Below are 18722 nucleotides of genomic sequence, written 5' to 3' on the forward strand. Positions count from 1 at the left end.
GCCTGACATTCAGCCTACATGCCCCTTCCTTAATCCCACCTCAGTGCTCCTCATTAAACCTGCTCTGTGCCACCCCAGGACACCTGTTTCCCTCCAGGGGGGTTTACACATTTCAAATACCTGTAGCCGGCAGTTACGTCCCGTCCCTGAGCCAAGCTGAGCAGATCTAGGACTTGCCTTAGGAGCTGATCCCTTACCATTTTTGTGGCCCTTCTCTGAATGCTTTCTGGGGAGGAGGTGCCCAGAATAATATTCCAGGCAGCAGAGCTGTATCTAGAGGGGCTATTCCCTCCCTTGTCCATGATGCCCTGTGGAGGCAGCCCATCATTGCATGGGCCTTTTTTCCTGCAGTCTCATGGTGCAATCTTGCCATGAAACTCAGCATGGAGATTTGAACCAGCTGTCCATCATGCTGCCAGCGCTGTCATCATCTCTCTCCCCCCGCCCCATACTTCTAACTTCTAAAATACCTATTTCCTCTTGACTTGCCTCTTTGGGCATCTCCCGCAAGAGAACAGCTTTGGAGGAAAGTCTGTGTTTTTTCAAGCAAGGAGTTTCAGAGATATAGGGGGTTGGAGGGGGAACACACAATGCAGTTGAAAATGGATAGAAGTTTTTCACACAATGAGTAACTAGCCTGTGGAACCCCCTGCCACATGATGATATTGCGGCCAAGGAATTAACAAAGTTCAAAGGAAGACTGGACATTTCTTTGGATAACAAGACCATCCAGAGTTAGAATAGTTAATGCTAACTAAAATAACGGTAGAGGTATGAAACCTCCTGCTTCAGGGATAAAGCCAATATCTGATTATTACAGAACAGGATGAGCCCTCTGTGGGGTCAGATTATCCCACATCTACTGCTGTGGGGTTCTTCCTCTGCAGCATCTGGGTCTGATCCAGTCTGGCAATTCCTAGGACAGTTTAGAAACCATTAGGGATTCTCTTACTCGCCGAAAGTATCTTCCATCCGTCTGACAATTCACATTCGAGTGATTGGCTACAGTTTTGTTTAACCCATTTGACGGCTACAGCAGCCCCCGGCCGGCTTTATCGTATTCTTTATAGTTCAGTAGCACCTGGAGGCTCCAGCCAAGATCAGGACCCTGTTACGCTAGGCGCTGCACAGACACAAGGACAGTCCAGAGCTGACAAGCCCTCACTGGGTTTATGGACCCTGAAAGGTCCCTGTAGAGTATCTCAAGCAGACAGCGGCCCTTGGTTGGAGGCAGCCGGCCGTACCCCTCACTATTTGTACTGTCGCTTGCAGCGCCCGGGGCCGCCAGCGCCAGGAAGAGCTCAAGCAGCGCCAAGGTGGCTCCTGTCTTCTGCAGCTACTCCCCCTTCCCTCCCTAACCGTGGAAATCCTCCGAACTCAGAGTTCATGCTAGTTAATCAGCAGGGGATGCAGTAACATAGGACTCCCGGGGGCACACGGTGCATATGGAGAGCTAGGATTTCTAGGGAACGGAAATTGGGGTAAGTGGAATTCACATTGAATCTAGTTGTAACAGCGATCACATCTCTCCCCCTGTCCCCTCCGGCGCGTGGCACAATCACTCCTCTCTCAGGATCAAACTCATCCGTGGGGCAACTGTGCTGACTTTAGTGAGTTACATCAAGGATAAATGTGGCCCTCAGTTGGTACATCTCCAGGGGATTCTTCATACCAGGCAGCCTCCCACCTGTGCCAAGCTGGTTCCCCACGTCTAAGGCTCTTGACTAGAATAGGGGAGCCAGCGCTGGAATACCTCCAGGGACCTTTACATCAGATAAAAGGAACTAAAAAGAAACACTTTGTCATGTAACAGCCAATTAGCCTCTGGAACTCACTGCCACGGGATGTCATTGAAACCTAGAATTTAGCAAGATTCAAAAAGGATTGGATTTTGCATATAACGAATAGCCAGTTGTAACAGCTAATGCAAACTCATTTCGCAGGGGCATAAAACCTCCTGCTTCAGGGCGTAAGCCAGTTTCTAACATGAGGGATCAGGACAGGAAACTTCCATGGCGTGGGGCAGATTATCCCTCAGCTGCTACTGCTGGGCTCTGACACCTTCCTCTGCAAGCCCTGACGCTAGCCACTGGCCTGGGGGTTACTCGGATTAGCGCCACTCTGCTGCTTCCTATGTTGCTGGTTTTGTGGAAGTGAAGGTCAGTGCTCAATACCTGCTAAGCTACTGATAGCGATGTGCTCTGCAAAACTCCACATTATGCGTTTGATACGTGGGCCAATCGCTCTTCCGTGGAAAGGCTTTGGTGTCAGAGCCCAGGACTGGGGCAGGAGTCAGGAATAGGAGCCCGTGGTCAGAGGCAGGGCCAGAGCAAAGGGTCACAGCCGGAGTCAGGAATCGGGGCAGACGGCCAGAGCCGGGTTAACTGCAGGGGAACAAGGCGGGGCAGGGTTGGAACAGGGCAGGCACAGGCGCTGGGCGAGTGCTTTGAGCAGCCACTGAACTGCTGCTGCTGGGCTCAAGAGCCGGTCTGCTGCCTCTTCCCACCAGGCGGGAGGTGCACCCGTCAGGCAGCCGACGCCAGGCCAGCTGTGCTCGTCAGGTAGCCCGGAGGCTGGCTCTGCTGCAGGCCCTGGTGATGGGCACCTCACTCATTAGTGCTGGGCTGGATTTCATCAGACGTCCACAGCAGGCGAGCGGCCTGCGGAGACCATGCTCCATCCAGCCCCTGAGCCGGCTCCCCTTGAAGTAGTCTGTGCGCCGACGCCTCCCTGCATCGGGTTATAGGTGCTGTGTTCTTTTCAGAGCATAAAGTCTTAGGCCAACCCTTCAGGAGCCGTACGGTGCCCGCATCTTCCTCCGGGCCAGGTGGCGTGGGCTTCTCCGCCACTCAGCTCCCAGGCCCACAGGCCCCCCGAATCGCAGCAGCCCAGACAGCATCTGCAAGCCCCGCATGGACCGACAGTGATCTCAGAAGCATCCCAGTCTAAGCACTGGACTGTCCTTGGGCTGAGACGCATCGTGTGGCGCTGCAAGGGCAGGTGGGCCAGGGAGTATCTGGTCCCGGCTGTGTCTGGGGAGAGGCCAGCAGTGGGAAATTTGCTGATGGTTTTGTGCTGAAGAAGTCCAGTGTTTATAGGAAAGTCTCCCCCACTCAGATCCAGGGCCCTGCAAAGTTCTCTTGGTGGAAGGGGCTCGGGTCTGAGATGTTCCCTCATGTACTGCTCACACCGCCAGCTTCCCACGGGAGCAGGACTCCACATGGAAAGGGCCCACACAGTGGCATGTTGCCTCAGGCAACGATCCTATCACCCATCGGCAGTAGGTGTTCTCCCCCCACGTGCCACACCGTGCTTCTCTAACACCACAGCGTTCGTTCCTTTGCCCAGGAACCGGCCAGTGCGCCAGGTCAGGGTGGACTCAATTGGCCAGGGCATGCCCAAGTTCTAATGTGACTCCAGAGCAGCCAGCGCCAGCAGCTTTTGGAGCCCGGTTTCCTCTCCTTCGCTTCTGCTGTCACTGGGCAGGACTCTAGAGAGCAGGACGGGCTGGTGCGGCCTTGTTCCGACCCACTCCCGCTGCCAGGCCGTGGCTCTGCCCGGCATCACGGCCTTCAGGCTAGGACCTGATGTGGTTAACCCTGGGCGGACGCGCTGCGGTCAGTTGGAAAGTGATGTTGTGGGGTTAGCTGGTGAGAGCTGACCACCCGGGCGGGACGGCGCTTTTTGAAGACCCCCTAACGGCTGGCGGCCCCTCATGTCCCACAATTAAAGAAACAGAGACGGATTTTTCCCCCCCGCATTTTTTTTTACTGAAGGTTAATTACCCGCTCAGCGTTGTGGGTCCCGGCCCATGTAAATAGCGATGTCTGGTCAGGCCTGGAGCCGGTGAGGCCAGGGGGAGCGAACCGGGATTCCTGGCCTGGGGCACGGGGTGGGAAGCAATCTCGTTCCATGAGAAGGACACCTGGCAGGACTGTGCGGTACAACGGGCTGCTTTGCTACGGCTTAAGGCCAAGTGGGGACAGGGGCTGTGGCCGTGCGGGGAAGACTGGAGCCAGAAGCGCAGGGAGGAAAGCCCGGGAGGGAGGGACCCAGGCACCCCAGGGCAGGGGTGGGAGGCACTCTAGGGCTCTTTTTGGGTATTGATTTGGACCTCGTTGCCCGAAAAGACCTTTGGTTTCCAATAAAAACAACCCCCCAAAGGAAGTGGAATTTTGAGGGGTGTTCTCCCTCCTTCTCTAATGTGGGATCCCCCCTCTTTTAACCTATTCCCTTCCCCAAAGAGCCCAGGCTGCTCCAGCCACCAGGCAGCCTGGGGGGGGCAGTAAAACGACTATCCCAGATGGGAGTGGGGGGCGCTCGGCCTGCCTGGGTTTGGGGGGAGCAGCGCAATCAGCGTGCTGTCCTGACACACACCTCATCCCAGGCTCCGTGGGAGAAGGGCTTGGATCTCTGCCTCTGGCAATAGAGGGCTGGATGGGGGCAGGGAACTGACACACGGGGGGTGGGGGGGGATGGACAGTGGTGAAGAGGCATCCGTGCTGGGCTTAATCTGCTTCAAGAAAGGGGCTGCAAAGGTGGGACTGGTCTGGCCAATGCGCTCTCCTAGCCCTGCCTTCCTGGCGAACCATAAGCCAGAGGGATGCAGCCCAGAGCTCCCTCCATCCCATCATCCCCAGTGCCTCCTCCCTACTGCCCTGGCTAGCTACGGATCAGAGGCTGCGGTGTGAAGCAGAGGGTCTCCAGGAGTTGGCAGAGCTTCCTTTGCACCACTCAGCCTCCTGCTGTCAGCGAGCAGAGGGAGCACTGCTGGGCAGGCAGCTAAGTTCCCAGCCTCTCTATCTCCGCGGCCGCTCCCGGGAGAGGGGACCTGGGACATGGCTTTGTTGTTAGCATAGGGACTGGTCATCTCACAGGGCCTCTGGTCCCCAGCAGCAGCTGCTGCTCCGTGCGCTTGCTGTGGCTGATGTGACGGGGCAGACAAACCCTGCCCCAGACAGGAAGGGGTTAAAGAGGGAATCTTTCATTTGCCGCATTTTTTGGCTTTAGGGACCCTGTCACCCCACAAAGGGTTGAAGGCTTTCCAGTGGCTGGGCCAGAGGACCAGTCACCTTTACAGCCAGAGCAGGCCGAAAATTGCCGTGGGGGAAACTGAGGCAGAGCTGTGGCATCACTACCTCCAGCCACAAGGGGGCGCGCTGGGACAGCAACTCTGGGACAGCATCACAGAAGCATGACAGAGCACAGAGCACACTAGCTGCCGGCTGTGTAAATATCACGCAGCCCCCCCCCAGCCGCAGAGCCACCCTGGAACTGCCTGGGAAAGTGCCATCTCAGCAGTACTAGGGGCTGTTCTGTTACATAAATTCACTCGCCGAGGGGCCCAAAGGGGGTGACAGGAGCTGGTAACGAGGCTCCGAGTGAGGGGCTGGCCCGGAGCGGAGCAGGTGGCTACAGGGCCGTGTCGTGGTGCTGTGGGCCTGGCGCTTTGGCCTCCCGCGGGTAGTACTCGGCCAGGATGCTCTCGGGGATCCGCTTTAGCAGCTCCTTCGGGAAGATGCGGAGCAGCTGCCAGCCGATGTCCAGCGATTCGAAGATGGTTCTGTTCTCGTAGGGGCCTGGCGAGCGGGACAGAGGCGCGTTGGGAGACTGTGGAGACTGGCTGCAGACACCTGGGGCCCAAGGGTGGACACCTACACCACGCCCCAGGAGGGGCTAGAAATGAATATGCACCCCAGCACCCTACGCTGGTCTGGAGAACGGCTAGAGATACCTGAACCCCAGGAGGGTCTAAAGGGCTAAAGAGCCTCACACCCCACCAAATCCTAGAAAATGGCCAGGGACACCCATGGCCCAGGAGAGACTTGAGAACAGGCAGGGCTCCCGGGAGGGGCTGGAGAACGTCAAGGAGACCCTGGGAGGGGCTGGAGAACGGTCAGGGCCACCCAGAAGGGGCTGGCGACAGCCAGAGGGCCCCAGGAGAGACTGGAGAATGGCCAGGAGGCCTCGGGGCAGGCTGGAGAATGGGATTCTGGAGACTAGGGCTACAAAGTTTTTTGTGATAGGAGCTTTCAGCCCCTTCTGTCCTGAACTGGCTGTAGGCTGTGCCCTCAAAGCCCGACGTTGGCTCCACAGCGGGTACTTAGCACCACTCGTTTGCTGGCTGTCTGCGGAATGAGGGCACCGGGCCGCCCACAACGCCTGCCTGCGAGCCGCTAGCCTGTTCTTTGTAGCGAACACAGTGGCTTGCTTCAGCCGTGCCCTTCCCCGCCCTGCTGCAGACGTGTGGGCGCTGCGGGCCCGCTGGGCGTGTGGATCTGGACGCTGGGCTCCTTACCCTGGGCGATGAACTGCTTCTCAAACTTCTGCAGGAACTCCAGGTACAGCAGGTCATCTGCCGACAGCGCCTCCTCCCCGACCACGGCCTTCATGGCCTGCACGTCCTTGCCTATGGCGTAGCAGGCGTACTGGGGGTGCGACCGAAAGGATGGGCCGGTGAATGGGGTGCTGGAGAACTTGCAACAGGGGCGCATGGGGAGAAATCCACTGAAGCCTGTGTGGTGCCCAGATACTACGGAGCTGGGCACCATGTAAGATAGATTATCCCCCAGGCAGGGCTGTTACCTTCAATTTGCATGTAAAGGAACCGAGGCAGAGACTAGGTGACCCGTCCCAGGACACAGGGAGTCTGGGGCAGAGCAGGGAATTGATCTGAGTGTCCCAAGCTATCACCCTAACCACTGGACCATGCTTCCTCTGGGGACGTCAGCGCACTTAGCCCGGTTTACACCACTGGTGTAACTGAGGGCAGCCTCCAGCTCTCCGTATGAAGGGGAAGGAGAGAGGGGTAGGGATGGAGAATCCCTCAGCGGGTGGGACTGATGTAGCAAATTATTCCTACCCCCGACCCATTGCAGCACTTACCAGCTGGTTGGACACGTCACCATGGTCTTTCCGGGTCATGCCCTCCCCGATGGCCGACTTCATCAGGCGGGACAGGGAGGGCAGCACGTTTATCGGGGGGTAGATCTGTGGCGGCAGAAAGCACACGAACACAACGGCCTTAGCATGCCCTGCGTGGAAGGCGTGTTAAGTGCCAGAGGGACACCCACTAGTGAACCCCCACAAGAAACCTCAGCAGGAGATGGGGATTGTGAGCCCCGTTTTACATACAGCGGCTGAGCGATTCGCCCAGGCTCACAGGAGCGGCCAGTGGCCCAGCTGGCATTAGACGGGCGGAGTTCCTGGCACCCAGTTCTGTGCCCTGGGCAGTAGATCTCGCCTCTCTGTATCATGTGCCCCCTCGCTAGCCAGTCAGCACCCCAAATCCCCCGAAGCCACGGCTCCGTGTGCCCCTGTGGTTCCAGACTTGGGGTCATCTCCTTTGGCAGTGGCTTTCCCTGGCTGTGATGAGAGCCTGAGCCCTCTGCTCCACTGCGAGACACGGAGGGGGAAGGAAGGGCTCTCGGATTCAGGGGGCAGCGAACCTGTCTGTTATGGAGCTGTCTGTCCACGTAGACCTGCCCCTCCGTGATGAAGCCCGTCAAGTCGGGGATGGGGTGGGTGATGTCTGGGAAGGAAAAGACAGAGCCAATGGTAGCCTGGGAGGTCTGCAAACCAGCCAAGGGCCTTGGGCCAAATGAGCCCCCTCCGCAATGACCCCACCCTCTGACAGCTGGCATGGGACTTCACCTGGCCCAGGATGCCAGCCTCTGCCCGGCCTGAGGAGCCAAAGGAATGGCTCATCATACAGAGGGAATTGCCATGGGCAGACCCTCACCCGCTCCCCCCCAGAAAAGGGCAGACCCATCCTCCCCTGACGAGTCTCCGCCTGGAGCAGAGGGAGCGCTCCACCTTCTGACAGCTCCCCCAGGGAGCTCCCCCGTGCCACATTCGGGCACCATCCCCTCCCTCCCACGGGATGCTGTTGGCTGGGGAGGGGGGTGCAGGCCGCAGCCTGTGTGATTCTGGCAGGCGAACAGGGGAACTTGTGGGACCTCAGATAAGGAATTGGGAGGCAGGGACAGAGGTCATGCATGGGCGGCAGCTTCCCTCTTTCCATTTCCTGCTTCTCATGTGCCCGAGGGCCAGACACCGCAAAGAGAGAAACAGCCGCAGTCTGGGTCCCCCAAAGGGCCCTGGGAGACCCGTGTGCGGCGTGCAGGAGCCAGTGAGCGGTGCTGCCCCTGGTGGCTGGGCCACAGAGAGGATAAAGGATCTACCACTGCTAGCCGAAGAGAAAGCTGGCGTCCATTAGCCCACAGCTAGTGTGTTGGGTGCTGAAGGAGGCCAGTTCTAGCCCTGCTCCCTGGGGGCCCAGCTGATTCCGACACCCCCACGTCTCTGCAGGGATCAAAACCAGCGTGGGGGAGAGCGTGGTTGGGTGTGGGCACACCAGCTTGCTGGGATTCCCCCCCAAGCCCCCTTCCCATCGGGTGCATGGGCACAGCCGCCTGCTGAGATCCCTCCCCCCACCAGGTGTGGGTCATGGCCACCGGTTGGGATCCTGGCTGCTAATGCAGCATCAGCAAATCACTGAGCAACGTGTTGATGCCCCCAGCAACCTCTGTGCCCTGACTGCCGTGGGGGCCATGGGCTGGCCCGCCGTGTGCCCTTTGTCCCACGCTGCTCACCGTCGTTGGGCATGGTTAGAATGGGGATCTGCGTGATGGAGCCGTTCCTCCCCTCCACGCGCCCGGCGCGCTCATAGATGGTGGCCAGGTCGGTGTACATGTAGCCAGGGAAGCCCCTGCGGCCTGGCACCTCCTCCCTGGCTGCCGACACCTAAGGGGAAGAGCCAGGAGTGAGAGTTACTGCTGCAGGAGAGCTGCCATGGGGCCCACCCTCCTGGGATCCTCCGAGGGGCCCCGTGGGGAGGACCTGTCCCAGCTTTGGCCCCACCACCACACTTTGGGTCTGTGATACGGAGCCGGATGCTCTCCCTGCCCGGCTGTCCCGTAGCTGCAGCGCCCCCCTCTGGTGGATCCCGGCTGAGGGAGCAGCGCCCCTCCTGTGCGATTCCGCCCCCAGGGCTGTTGAGCCTGCCCCCTCCAGCTCTCTGCACACTCCTGCTACACCTCGGATCGCATACCTGCCCCGCCTTTGGGTTCCCCCTGCGCTTAGTTCATCCCAGTTTCTTTCCACCCTCTCCCTTCTTCGGAGGGGACAACCCCTGCTGCCCTCCTCCCACTGCGATCCAGTGGGCTGGCCCCTTCCCCCAGCACCGGGTTCGCTCAGAACAGGGCAGAGCCCAGTGCTGGCCATTGTGTTTCTCCACGGCCGGCTCAGTCTGTGCTGGTCACCGTGAGCCCCCGCCAGCGCTCGCTGGGGCTGGGTGCATGTGAATCGCTGGGTGCTCTGTTTCACTGGGTCAGATGAACGGCTCTGGAGCGAGAAGATGCCCCAGCAAAATAAAACCCAGCCCTTGAAGCTCAGCTCTTCCCCCGGGGAAGGGACACTGCCCTCACAGCGGAGACGGACGTTTCAAAGGACAGCGGGTCGCACCTTTGCCAGAAAGCTGCACTCTGCCCGAGCTTTGAAAAGCCTCCAGTCCCATCCATTCAGCGCGAGGATCCTGGTTGTGGGGCCCAGGGAGCCCGCTGACCCGGGGACACGGTGCAACCCACATGCGTGCCATTCCATTGGTGGGATGCCCCCTGGCAGGGTCACTGTGTGGGGACTGAACCCAGGGCCTCTGGTTGTAAAAGGATGGGGCCCGACTGCTTGAGCTATATGGCAAATTCCACCTTTTCTGTATGTTTATAATCTTCTTACTATATGTTCCATTCTATGCATCCGATGAAGTGGGCTGTAGCCCTCGAAAGCTTATGCTCTAATAAATTTGTTAGTCTCTAAGGTGCCACAAGTCCTCCTCTTCTTTTTGCAGATAAACCCTGCTGATTCTCTCTGCATCTCACTCTGCCCCTCCTGCAGCCACATAGTAAAACTCCCCCAGGCTTTCCCCACCTGCAGCGTCCTTCTCACCAGCCTCGACAAACGCTATCTTGTCCTGCTCAGGCCCATTCGGGGTCTGCTGCAAAGATCAGTCTCCCGGCCTGTCGCTTTGAGCCCCCCCTTCCGCTTTGCTCCCCAGGCCCGTTCGCATCAGACACAAGCTGCTTGTCTTCGCTTCTGAGGCTCCATTACCTCTCCTTTGCCATCATGCTGTCGGCGCTCAGCTCTGACGGGCGCACGACACCATCACCCGCCCCTCAAGTCTTCACCCCAGCCCCTTTGCATTTCCCCCCGGCCGTCCCCCGCGCTTGGGAGGAGCTCCCCAGGAACACCCGCAGAGCGACCTCTGTTCTCCTTCAAACCCCGCCTGAAAACTCGCCTTTGCCACGATGCCTCCAAAAAACCTTGGCACTGCCTAGGACCCCTCGCTGCCAGCCAGGTGGTTTGCTCAGATTAGTGATCTCAAGGTTCAGGGCCCGAGGGAGGACACCCGACGGGAAACACAAATGTGGACCCAGGACAGAGGCAAGCGTGAACTGGAGTCACTTTCCCCTTCCCCAGCCCTCTGCAATGCAAGTTACCCTGCGGCCACTGGATGCCGGGTGCAGCTGGGGGGTGAGGCCCAAGGAGCCAGAAGGAAGGAGCGTAGCGAGGAAAGCGAGTCCCAGAAGGTTGTGGGAGAGAGTTGGCCACGTTTACCCCAACCTGCCAGCCCCCTGGGGTGTATGTGACACCAGCCGAGCCTCCCGTGCATGCCGGGAGGTGGATGGGAGTGGCTCTAAGGGAGTGGACAGGAGCCTGACGCAGGCAAGGGAATGGGGTCACATCTCCCCTGAGTTTCCCGTTCGGCCCAGAGTCTCCGCAGCATTTGTCTCCCATTTAGGAGGCCAAAGGAAGCGACTGGGTTTGATGAGGGCCTCAGCTCCTGGCAGCTCCCGCTGCTTGTTCACCTGCTTCAGTGGGAGCTGCTGGGGGCTGATCGCCTGGGTACAATCTGGCCCTCCCTGGGCAGTGGGACCCAGTCCGGCCCATTCACAGGTGCCTCCAGCTCTTGGGAAGGCTGTGGCCTGAGTCCAGCCGAGGCGTCAGGGTGGGAAGCGTCGCCGTACTGACCTCCCGCAGGGCCTCGGCGTAGGAGCTCATGTCGGTCAGGATCACCAGGACATGCTTCTCGCACTGGTAGGCCAGGAACTCGGCGGTGGTCAGCGCCAGGCGCGGGGTGATGATGCGCTCGATCCTGCGGGAGGAGATGGCCGTTAGCGGAGGCTGGTCTCGGACAGCATCCCGCAGCGTCCCCTCAAAGCACGTTCTCCGCAGCCACGCCGTTCCCCCGAGAGACCAGGTTACAAGGGGGCCAATCCCCGCTGGGCATCAGATGGCCCCGCTCCCGCGGACCTCGGAGTTCCCCATTCTGCAATGGCAAGCACCCCAACCCCGCGGATAGCATTGGCACACACCCGCGGGGAGCGTCCCGGCTGCACCCCTGGGCCATGCAGATCGAGCCCAGAACCTCCTGCCCCCCAAAACCAGCCCCACCCAACTGAGCTAGGAGACAACGCGCCCCCTGCTGGGAGCAGCAGCTGGCCTAGGATGTGTGGGGGAGCAGTTCTGAGTCTATCTAGCAGGGTGCAGCCGTGTGTACACACCAGCCCTTACGTTACACTCTCAGTAGGAACTGGACCATCCCCTGGCCTGTGCACAGACATGGCAGGGGAACCTGCTCTGGGGTGAGCCATCCCTTGGACGCTTTCCCTCTCCTCCACTGGCCACCAAGCCGCATTGCAGAGTGTCCAGACCGCCCTACCCAACAAAGGGCCAGGGGGCATTGTGAAAGGGCTTGAAATCTGCAAGGGGCTGGGGAGCATCCACTCTAGCTGAAGTCAAGGGGAGCTGAGGTTGCTCCGCACCTTGCTGGATTGAGCCCAAGGCTCTGCTCCTGCTCCCACTGGAGTCAATGCTAGATTGGCCCCTGAGCAGGACTGTGCCCCGGCAGGAGGGGAGGGACCTTCTAGTTGTCAGTGGTTTCCTCCTGATGCAGGAGGAGGGCTGCCCAATGTGTAGCATCCACGTGGCATGCACCCAATGGAAAAGGAGTGTGAGCGCAGCCCAAAGAGACGAGCTCCTCCCCAGAGTGGCATTAGGGCCCGTAATGCAATGGGGGATTGGGCCTATTGACCTCAGTAGAATTACTCCGGAGATAACTAGGCCCAGTGGATCTGACCCTCCTCTCACTTACACCGGAGCAATTCCATCGACTTCCACAGAGTTACTCCAGCTTTACACCACCGTGAGGGAGATCAGAGCCAAGACAAGGATGTCTGTAGCCTCCCAGGTCGCAAGTTTATTAATTGTTTGTATTACCATAGGGCCCAGGAACCCCTCATAGACCTGAACCCTGTTGTGCTTGGCGCTGTATGGTTTAATTGCTATTCGGTGTATTACAGTAGTGCCCAGAAGTCCCAGCCATAGACAGAACCCCGTTGCGCTAGGTGCTGTACAGTTTTATTGCTATTAGGTGTATTATGGTAGTGCCCAGGAGCCTAGCCATGGACTGCACCCTGGTGCGCTAGGCGCTGCACACGTGCAGAACAAAAGGCAGGGGGCCGGGCATGTTATGGTTAATGGGCCCTGATCTGGCGCAGTTCCCTTGATGACAGGCAGGGGCTGCACTCACGTGGGGTCATTGGCGAGGTTCAGGAAGAGGCACACGTTCTCCATGGAGCCGTTCTCCTCGAAGTCCGACTTGAAGAACCGGGCGGTTTCCATGTTCACCTGCCAATCACATCCAGCATGGGGCGGGGCTGAGCAACACAACAGTCCCCATTGTACAGATGGGGAAACTGAGGCCAGGGGAGGGCAGTGACTCTCCCACAGTCCCACAGGGAGTCAGTGGCAGAGCAGGGACTAGAACCCAGGTGTCCTGAGTCCCAGTCTCCAGTTCCCACCCCAGCCTCTTCAGTGTAACTTGGCTCTTTTAACTGCTTTCTGCTCTCACTCCTCTGGGCCCATGTCCCAGACCTTCCACCCTGGGGACGCAGCACGAGGGCCTGCCAGGATGGGGCAGGCTGCTGTGACACGGCGCGCCTCGGGGCACTGGCCCGGCTGCAGGGCACCTCTCCGCGCGGCGCTGGGTATCCTGGCACCGTCTCCGGAGGAAGCAGCCTGTGCCAGGGGCAGGGAGCGGTGGGGGGCCCAGGAGCAGAGCAGGTTGCAAGGACACAGCTGTCCACCAGGGGGGAGCACAGCGCTGCTGATCTCGACCACCTGGCTCTTTACAGGGGGATTCTCCCTGTACCCGGGCCCAGCCCGAGGGGGCCGGGAGGCGGTTCCAGGGCTTAGCAAGTTTCCCCACCGACCACTCACTCTGCCTCGTCCTTCCAGCTGCCTCCGAGGAGCAGTTCTCCGAGACCAAAGCAGAGCGTCGGATCCTCCCACGCTCGTGCTGATCCCCCAGTGCCTGGGCTGTCCCCGAACCCGCTGGCTTGGGCTCAGCCCCAAACGCTGGTCCTCAGGGATGCCCCTGCCCGAGGGCCCTGGTTCATCCCAATGCTCAGCCCCGGGGCCGTTCTGAAACCCAGACTCAGCCCCAAGCCTGAGCTCCCCAGATTTGTCCCCGAACCCAGCCCCAGCACCATGACTCTGACCCCCAGGTCCCGAGGCAAGGTCTGGACACCTTGCTCTGGGTTTGAGCCAAAGCCCTAGTCCAGGCTGCGCTCAGAAGCTTGCTGCACGGGGCTGCAAGGGGCCCAGCTGGTGTCTCGGCAATCTCCAGCCCTCCGCCCCGGGACCTGCTGCCTGAGGCAAGGCCCTGCACGGAGCTGGGAGGCCTGCGCCGACCCCGCCAGCAGCCTCCCCAGCCCCTGGCCGGACTCACCCCCATGGCTGCGAAGACGATGGCAAAGTTCTCTTCGTGATAGTCCATCACATCCTTGGACTTTTTCACCAGGCCGGCCTGTCTACAGATCTGAGCGGCGATCTGTGGAGGGGAGAGACGCAGGGCTCAGACCCAGAGACGGGCACCTCAGCCCGGCCTCAGAGCCCGACGCCCGAGCCGCCAGCTCACTTGGGCTCTGGGTCCAGTTCTGCGGCCTGAGCCCAGTCTCAGATCTGGGGGGGGGCCGAACGGCACGCTGGGGTAACTCCACTGAAGCCAGCGTGTGATGCTGGCGAAGAATTTAGCTGATGGAGACTGGAGCTTGGTCAAACCACAGCAAATGCGGAGCCAGGGGGAACCTGGGAACTGCCTCTGGGAGTATTTGAGGGATGTAACAGAAGAGGACCGAGTCACGGGATGTTGCTAAGCAGAGGAAAATGGAGGCTGAATCCTAATCTCCTCCCAACCACTGCCGTTCTCCATCACTGTGCATCCTGCCTGTCACCCAGGTGCAGCACCTGGGCCCCCTCTTTGGCTCGGCCGTCTCTCTGGGTCCTCCCTTCCAGCTACGTCTAACCCTGGCTGGTTCTTCCTGTGCCCTGTCTCTATGATGCGGCCGTTCCTGTCCCTCTGCACAGCCAGAACTCCCATCACCGGGCGCCTTTTGATTGCTGCAGCAACCTTCTCGCTGGCCTGGCAACGGCAGCCGGCCCTGCTCAGCTCCACACAGAGGCAAAGGGGGTTTGCCTAGCCTGGCACTGTGACCATGTCACCCCTCTCTTTGCCTCCCTCCACTGCCTCCCCCTTCTCTAGCTCAAACACCAGCTACTTGTCTTCACCGTCAAGGCCCCACATGGCCAATCCCCACCCTTCCTATCACCTCTCGCTCACTACTGAGATGTCGACACTCGTCTCCAAACGGCCCTTGATGCCCATCACCAGCACTCACTTGCTACCTTTTCAGACAAGCCCCTTGGTGCTTCCTCCCCTGCTGCCCCACGTGCTGGGGAGGAGTTCCCCGTAAACAGCCCCGAACACGTCATCATCCTCCTTCTCTCCCCCCGCCCTGAAACTCTCCTTTGCAGCGATGCCTACAAAAAACAGGACAATGGCTCCGCTGCTGGTGCCTCTGAGGACAGGACAAGAGGCAATGGGCTTAAATTGCAAGGGCAGTTTAGGCTGGCCATTAGGAAAAACTTCCTGTCAGGGTGGTGAAGCACTGGAATAAATTGCCCAGGGAGGTTGTGGAATCTCCATCATTGGGGATTTTTAAGAGCAGGTTAGACAAACACCCGTCAGGGAGGGTCTAGATAATACTTAGTCCTGCCTTGAGTGCAGGGGACGGGACTAGATGACCTCTCGAGGGCCTTTCCAGTCCTACGATTCTGTTTGTATGCCACCATCTCTCTGTATCTGTCTGCTGTCTCTTGTCTTACACTGTGAGCTCTTCGGGGCAGGGACTGTGTTTCTCCAGCGCCTGGCGCAGTGAGTGACGAGGGTTTGCAGGCAGTACAAATAATAAATAACAGCAATAATAAAAATAATAATTATCCACAGGCCTGTGGGTGTCATGTGTCCTTCCCTGTGCCTGATCCACAAAGGGGACGAGTCACTGCCCCCTGCCTTCCCCTCCACCCCCCCATCCACCATCACTGCCCCCTGCCTTCCTCTCCACCCCTCGCATCCACCATCACTGCCCCCTGCCTTCCCCCCACTCCCATCCTCCATATTCCCTAGTGAGATCTAGTAAGCCGCAGAAGAGGGATAGATGGGTGGGCTATTGAAACCGATGCTGGATGAAGCCCTGGAGAATGGAGGCCCCTAGAAGAGTATATTAACGTGGCCTGTCCCATCTCTAAAGCCTTGCTCCCTGTATTTAAAAAGGTGTTACCAAAAAGGCAGGAACTCCAGCTAGAAATGCAGCTGAAAAGCTTTGGGAGCTGGTGCTGCAGGAGATGAGAGCCCTGCTCAGACCTGGCTGTGCTGTCTTCCCAACACGCCCTACCAGGAGGAAGAGCGCTCCCCACCAAGCCGGCCCGGCTGACCTGACCTCGTCCAGGCCAGGGCTCAGGGTGCTGCTTACCCATGAGACAGCCGGCAGCTTCGCCGATGCCCTGCCCTGGGTTAATAATAATCATTCTGTTAACAGGGTGGGACCTTGCTGGGAACTTGTTGGTGTGTGAGGGGAAGGCAGGGGGCAGTGATGGAGGATGAGGGGAAAGCAGTGGACGTGTTATTCCTTGACTTTAGCAAAGCTTTTGACACGGTCTCCCACAGTATTCTTGCCAGCAAGTTAAAGAAGTATGGGCTGGATGAATGGACTATAAGGTGGATAGAAAGCTGGCTAGATCGTTGGGCTCAAGGGGTAGTGATCAATGGCTCCATGTCTAGTTGGCAGCCGGTATCAAGCGGAGTGCCCCGAGGGTCGGTCCTGGGGCCGGTTTTGTTCAATATCTTCATTAATGATCTGGAGGATGGCGTGGATTGCACCCTCAGCACGTTTGCAGAGGACACTAAACTGGGAGGAGAGGTAGATACGCTGGAGGGTAGGGATAGGATACAGAGGGCCCTAGACAAATTAGAGGATTGGGCCAAAAGAAATCTGATGAGGTTCAACAAGGACAAGTGCAGAGTCCTGCACTTAGGACGGAAGAATCCCATGCACCGCTACAGACTAGGGACCGAATGGCTCGGCAGCAGTTCTGCAGAAAAGGATCTAGGGGTTACAGTGGACGAGCAGCTGGATATGAGTCAACAGTGTGCCCTTGTTGCCAAGAAGGCTAAGGGCATTTTAGGATGTATAAGTAGGGGCATAGCCAGCAGATCGAGGGACGTGATCGTTCCCCTCTATTCGACATTGGTGAGGCCACATCTGAAGTACTGTGTCCAGTTTGGGGCCCCACACTACAAGGAGGATGTGGAAAAATTGAAAAGCGTCCAGCAGAGGGCAACGAAAATAATTAGGGGACTGGAGCACATGACTTATGAGGAGAGGCTGCAGGAACTGGGATTGTTTAGTCTGCAGAAGAGAAGAATGAGGGGGGATTTGATAGGTGCTTTCAACTACCTGAAAGGGGGTTCCAAAGAGGATGGATCTAGACTGTTCTCAGTGGTAGCAGATGACAGAACGAGGAGTAATGGTCTCAAGTTGCAGTAGGGGAGGTTTAGGTTGGATAGTAGGAAAAACTTTTTCACACGGAGGGTGGTGAAGCCCTGGAATGCGTTACCTAGGGAGGTGGTGGAATCTCCTTCCTTAAAAGTTTTTAAGGTCAGGCTTGACAAAACCCTGACTGGGATTATTTAGTTGGGGATTGGTCCTGCTTTGAGCAGGGGGTTGGACTAGATGACCTCCTGAGGTCCCTTCCAACCCTGATAGTCTATATTCTAGGATGGGGGAAGAGGGGCAGTGACGGTGGGTGGGGAAGGACCTATAACTCGCCCTGTGATGAGAGTCCGTGCTCTAACCTGATCCTTCCTGTAAGTACCTACCATGGGCATCCGCTCCCCTAACAGCCTTTAAATCCACTTCAAAATCACGGCAGGACCAGTTGGAGGCCTGGCTCTAACACAGGCACCCAGGCCTACCCGCGCCCCTTGGTCCCCCAAAAAGAGGGGCCGAGGAGGAGGCTATTTCCCTGCCCTCCTTTATCAGCCGGCTGTGCTCCTGGATCCCTCCCCACCTCTGGCTTGTGCTGTCGCAGCATCCATTGCACTGGGCCCTGACTTTATTATATTAACTTTCGTCTGTCACTCCCGATCTGTCAGGCCGGGTTTTCCGCCCGATTGCCTCGCTGTCTTGCTCTCTGGCGTGGCACGCGCTGCTGTTGTCAGAGGAGGAAGCGGATTGATTGCCTCTTGGGCCGCGGATCTCCATTTCGTTGCCAAAGCGGCTGCACCTGTTGCAGTTATAGATCGACCGGATATTTCGAGTTCATCAAAGTTCACGACCGAGGGGTTATGATCAGGGCTGGTGCAGCTTGGCGTTGCGGCGCAAACTTCACTTGGCGTTTCTAGCGCAGCCCGGCTTCGCCGCTCACCGGCTTTCATGGTCTTGCTTGGATCAGCACACAGGGCTGAGGAGTCAGTCCAGCCGCCACCCTGCCCTTCCAAACCCGGGGCTGGATTTGAGAGATTGGCCGATGAGTGCGGGCGCCGGCGCCGGAGGTGCAGAGAGATACAAAGAAAAATAACCACATCTTCCATCTTCCATGCGGACTCGCATAGATCCCAAGGCCAGAAGAGACCATCGTGATCATCTAGTCTGACCTCCTGCTTAGCCCAGGCCAGAGACCTGCCCCCCAGTAATCCCTAGAGCCGAGCTTTTAGACAAACCTTCTATCTTGATTTAAAATTTGTCAGTGACGGATAGTTCACCACGACACCTGGTAAATTGTTCCAATGGTTAATGACTCTCACTGCTAAAAATGCACACCTTATTTCCTGTCTGAATTTGCCTAGCTTCAGCTTCCAGCCACTGGATCATGTCAGACCTTTGTTGGCGAGACTGAAGAGACAATTATCAAATATTTGTTCCCCATGTAGGTACTTATAGACTGTGATCAAGTCACCTTTAACCTTCTCTTTGTTCCACTAAATAGATTGAGCTCCTTGGGCCCATCACGAGAAGGCAGGTTTTCTAATCCTTTCTTCATTCTCGTGACTCTTCTTTGAACCTTCTCCAATTCATCAACATCCTTCTTGAACTGTGGGCACCAGATCTGGACCCAGCATTCCAGCAGTGGTTACACTAGTGCCAAATACAGAGGTCAAATAAACTCTTTTACTCGAGATTCCCCTGTTTCTGCATCCCAGGATCACATTAGCCCCTTTGGCCTCAGCATCACACTGGGAGCTCCTGTTCGTGGTGGATAATCAGCTGATCCCCAAATCTTGTTCAGAGTCCTTGCTTCCCAGGATGGAGTCCCCCATCATG

The 18722-nt window shown here is 58.0% G+C and overlaps 1 protein-coding gene across 1 annotated transcript in view; it reads right to left on the reverse strand.

Moving 5' to 3' along the window:
* Positions 1 to 3755: 3755 nt before the first annotated feature.
* The window catches only part of ATP6V1B1 (ATPase H+ transporting V1 subunit B1), an 83732-nt gene continuing 68765 nt past the window's right edge, over positions 3756 to 18722 (reverse strand). The window contains exons 7-14 of the mRNA XM_074950193.1: positions 13790 to 13891; positions 12590 to 12687; positions 11029 to 11152; positions 8595 to 8745; positions 7449 to 7531; positions 6886 to 6990; positions 6299 to 6428; positions 3756 to 5579 (exon numbers count right to left, since the gene is read on the reverse strand). Of these exons, the coding sequence (XP_074806294.1) occupies positions 5413 to 5579; positions 6299 to 6428; positions 6886 to 6990; positions 7449 to 7531; positions 8595 to 8745; positions 11029 to 11152; positions 12590 to 12687; positions 13790 to 13891 (960 nt within the window). The 3' untranslated portion in view covers positions 3756 to 5412. The remainder of the gene's footprint in view (positions 5580 to 6298; positions 6429 to 6885; positions 6991 to 7448; positions 7532 to 8594; positions 8746 to 11028; positions 11153 to 12589; positions 12688 to 13789; positions 13892 to 18722) is intronic.

The sequence above is a fragment of the Natator depressus genome, chromosome 4, assembly GCF_965152275.1.
Source record: "Natator depressus isolate rNatDep1 chromosome 4, rNatDep2.hap1, whole genome shotgun sequence".
NCBI lineage: Eukaryota > Metazoa > Chordata > Testudines > Cheloniidae > Natator > Natator depressus.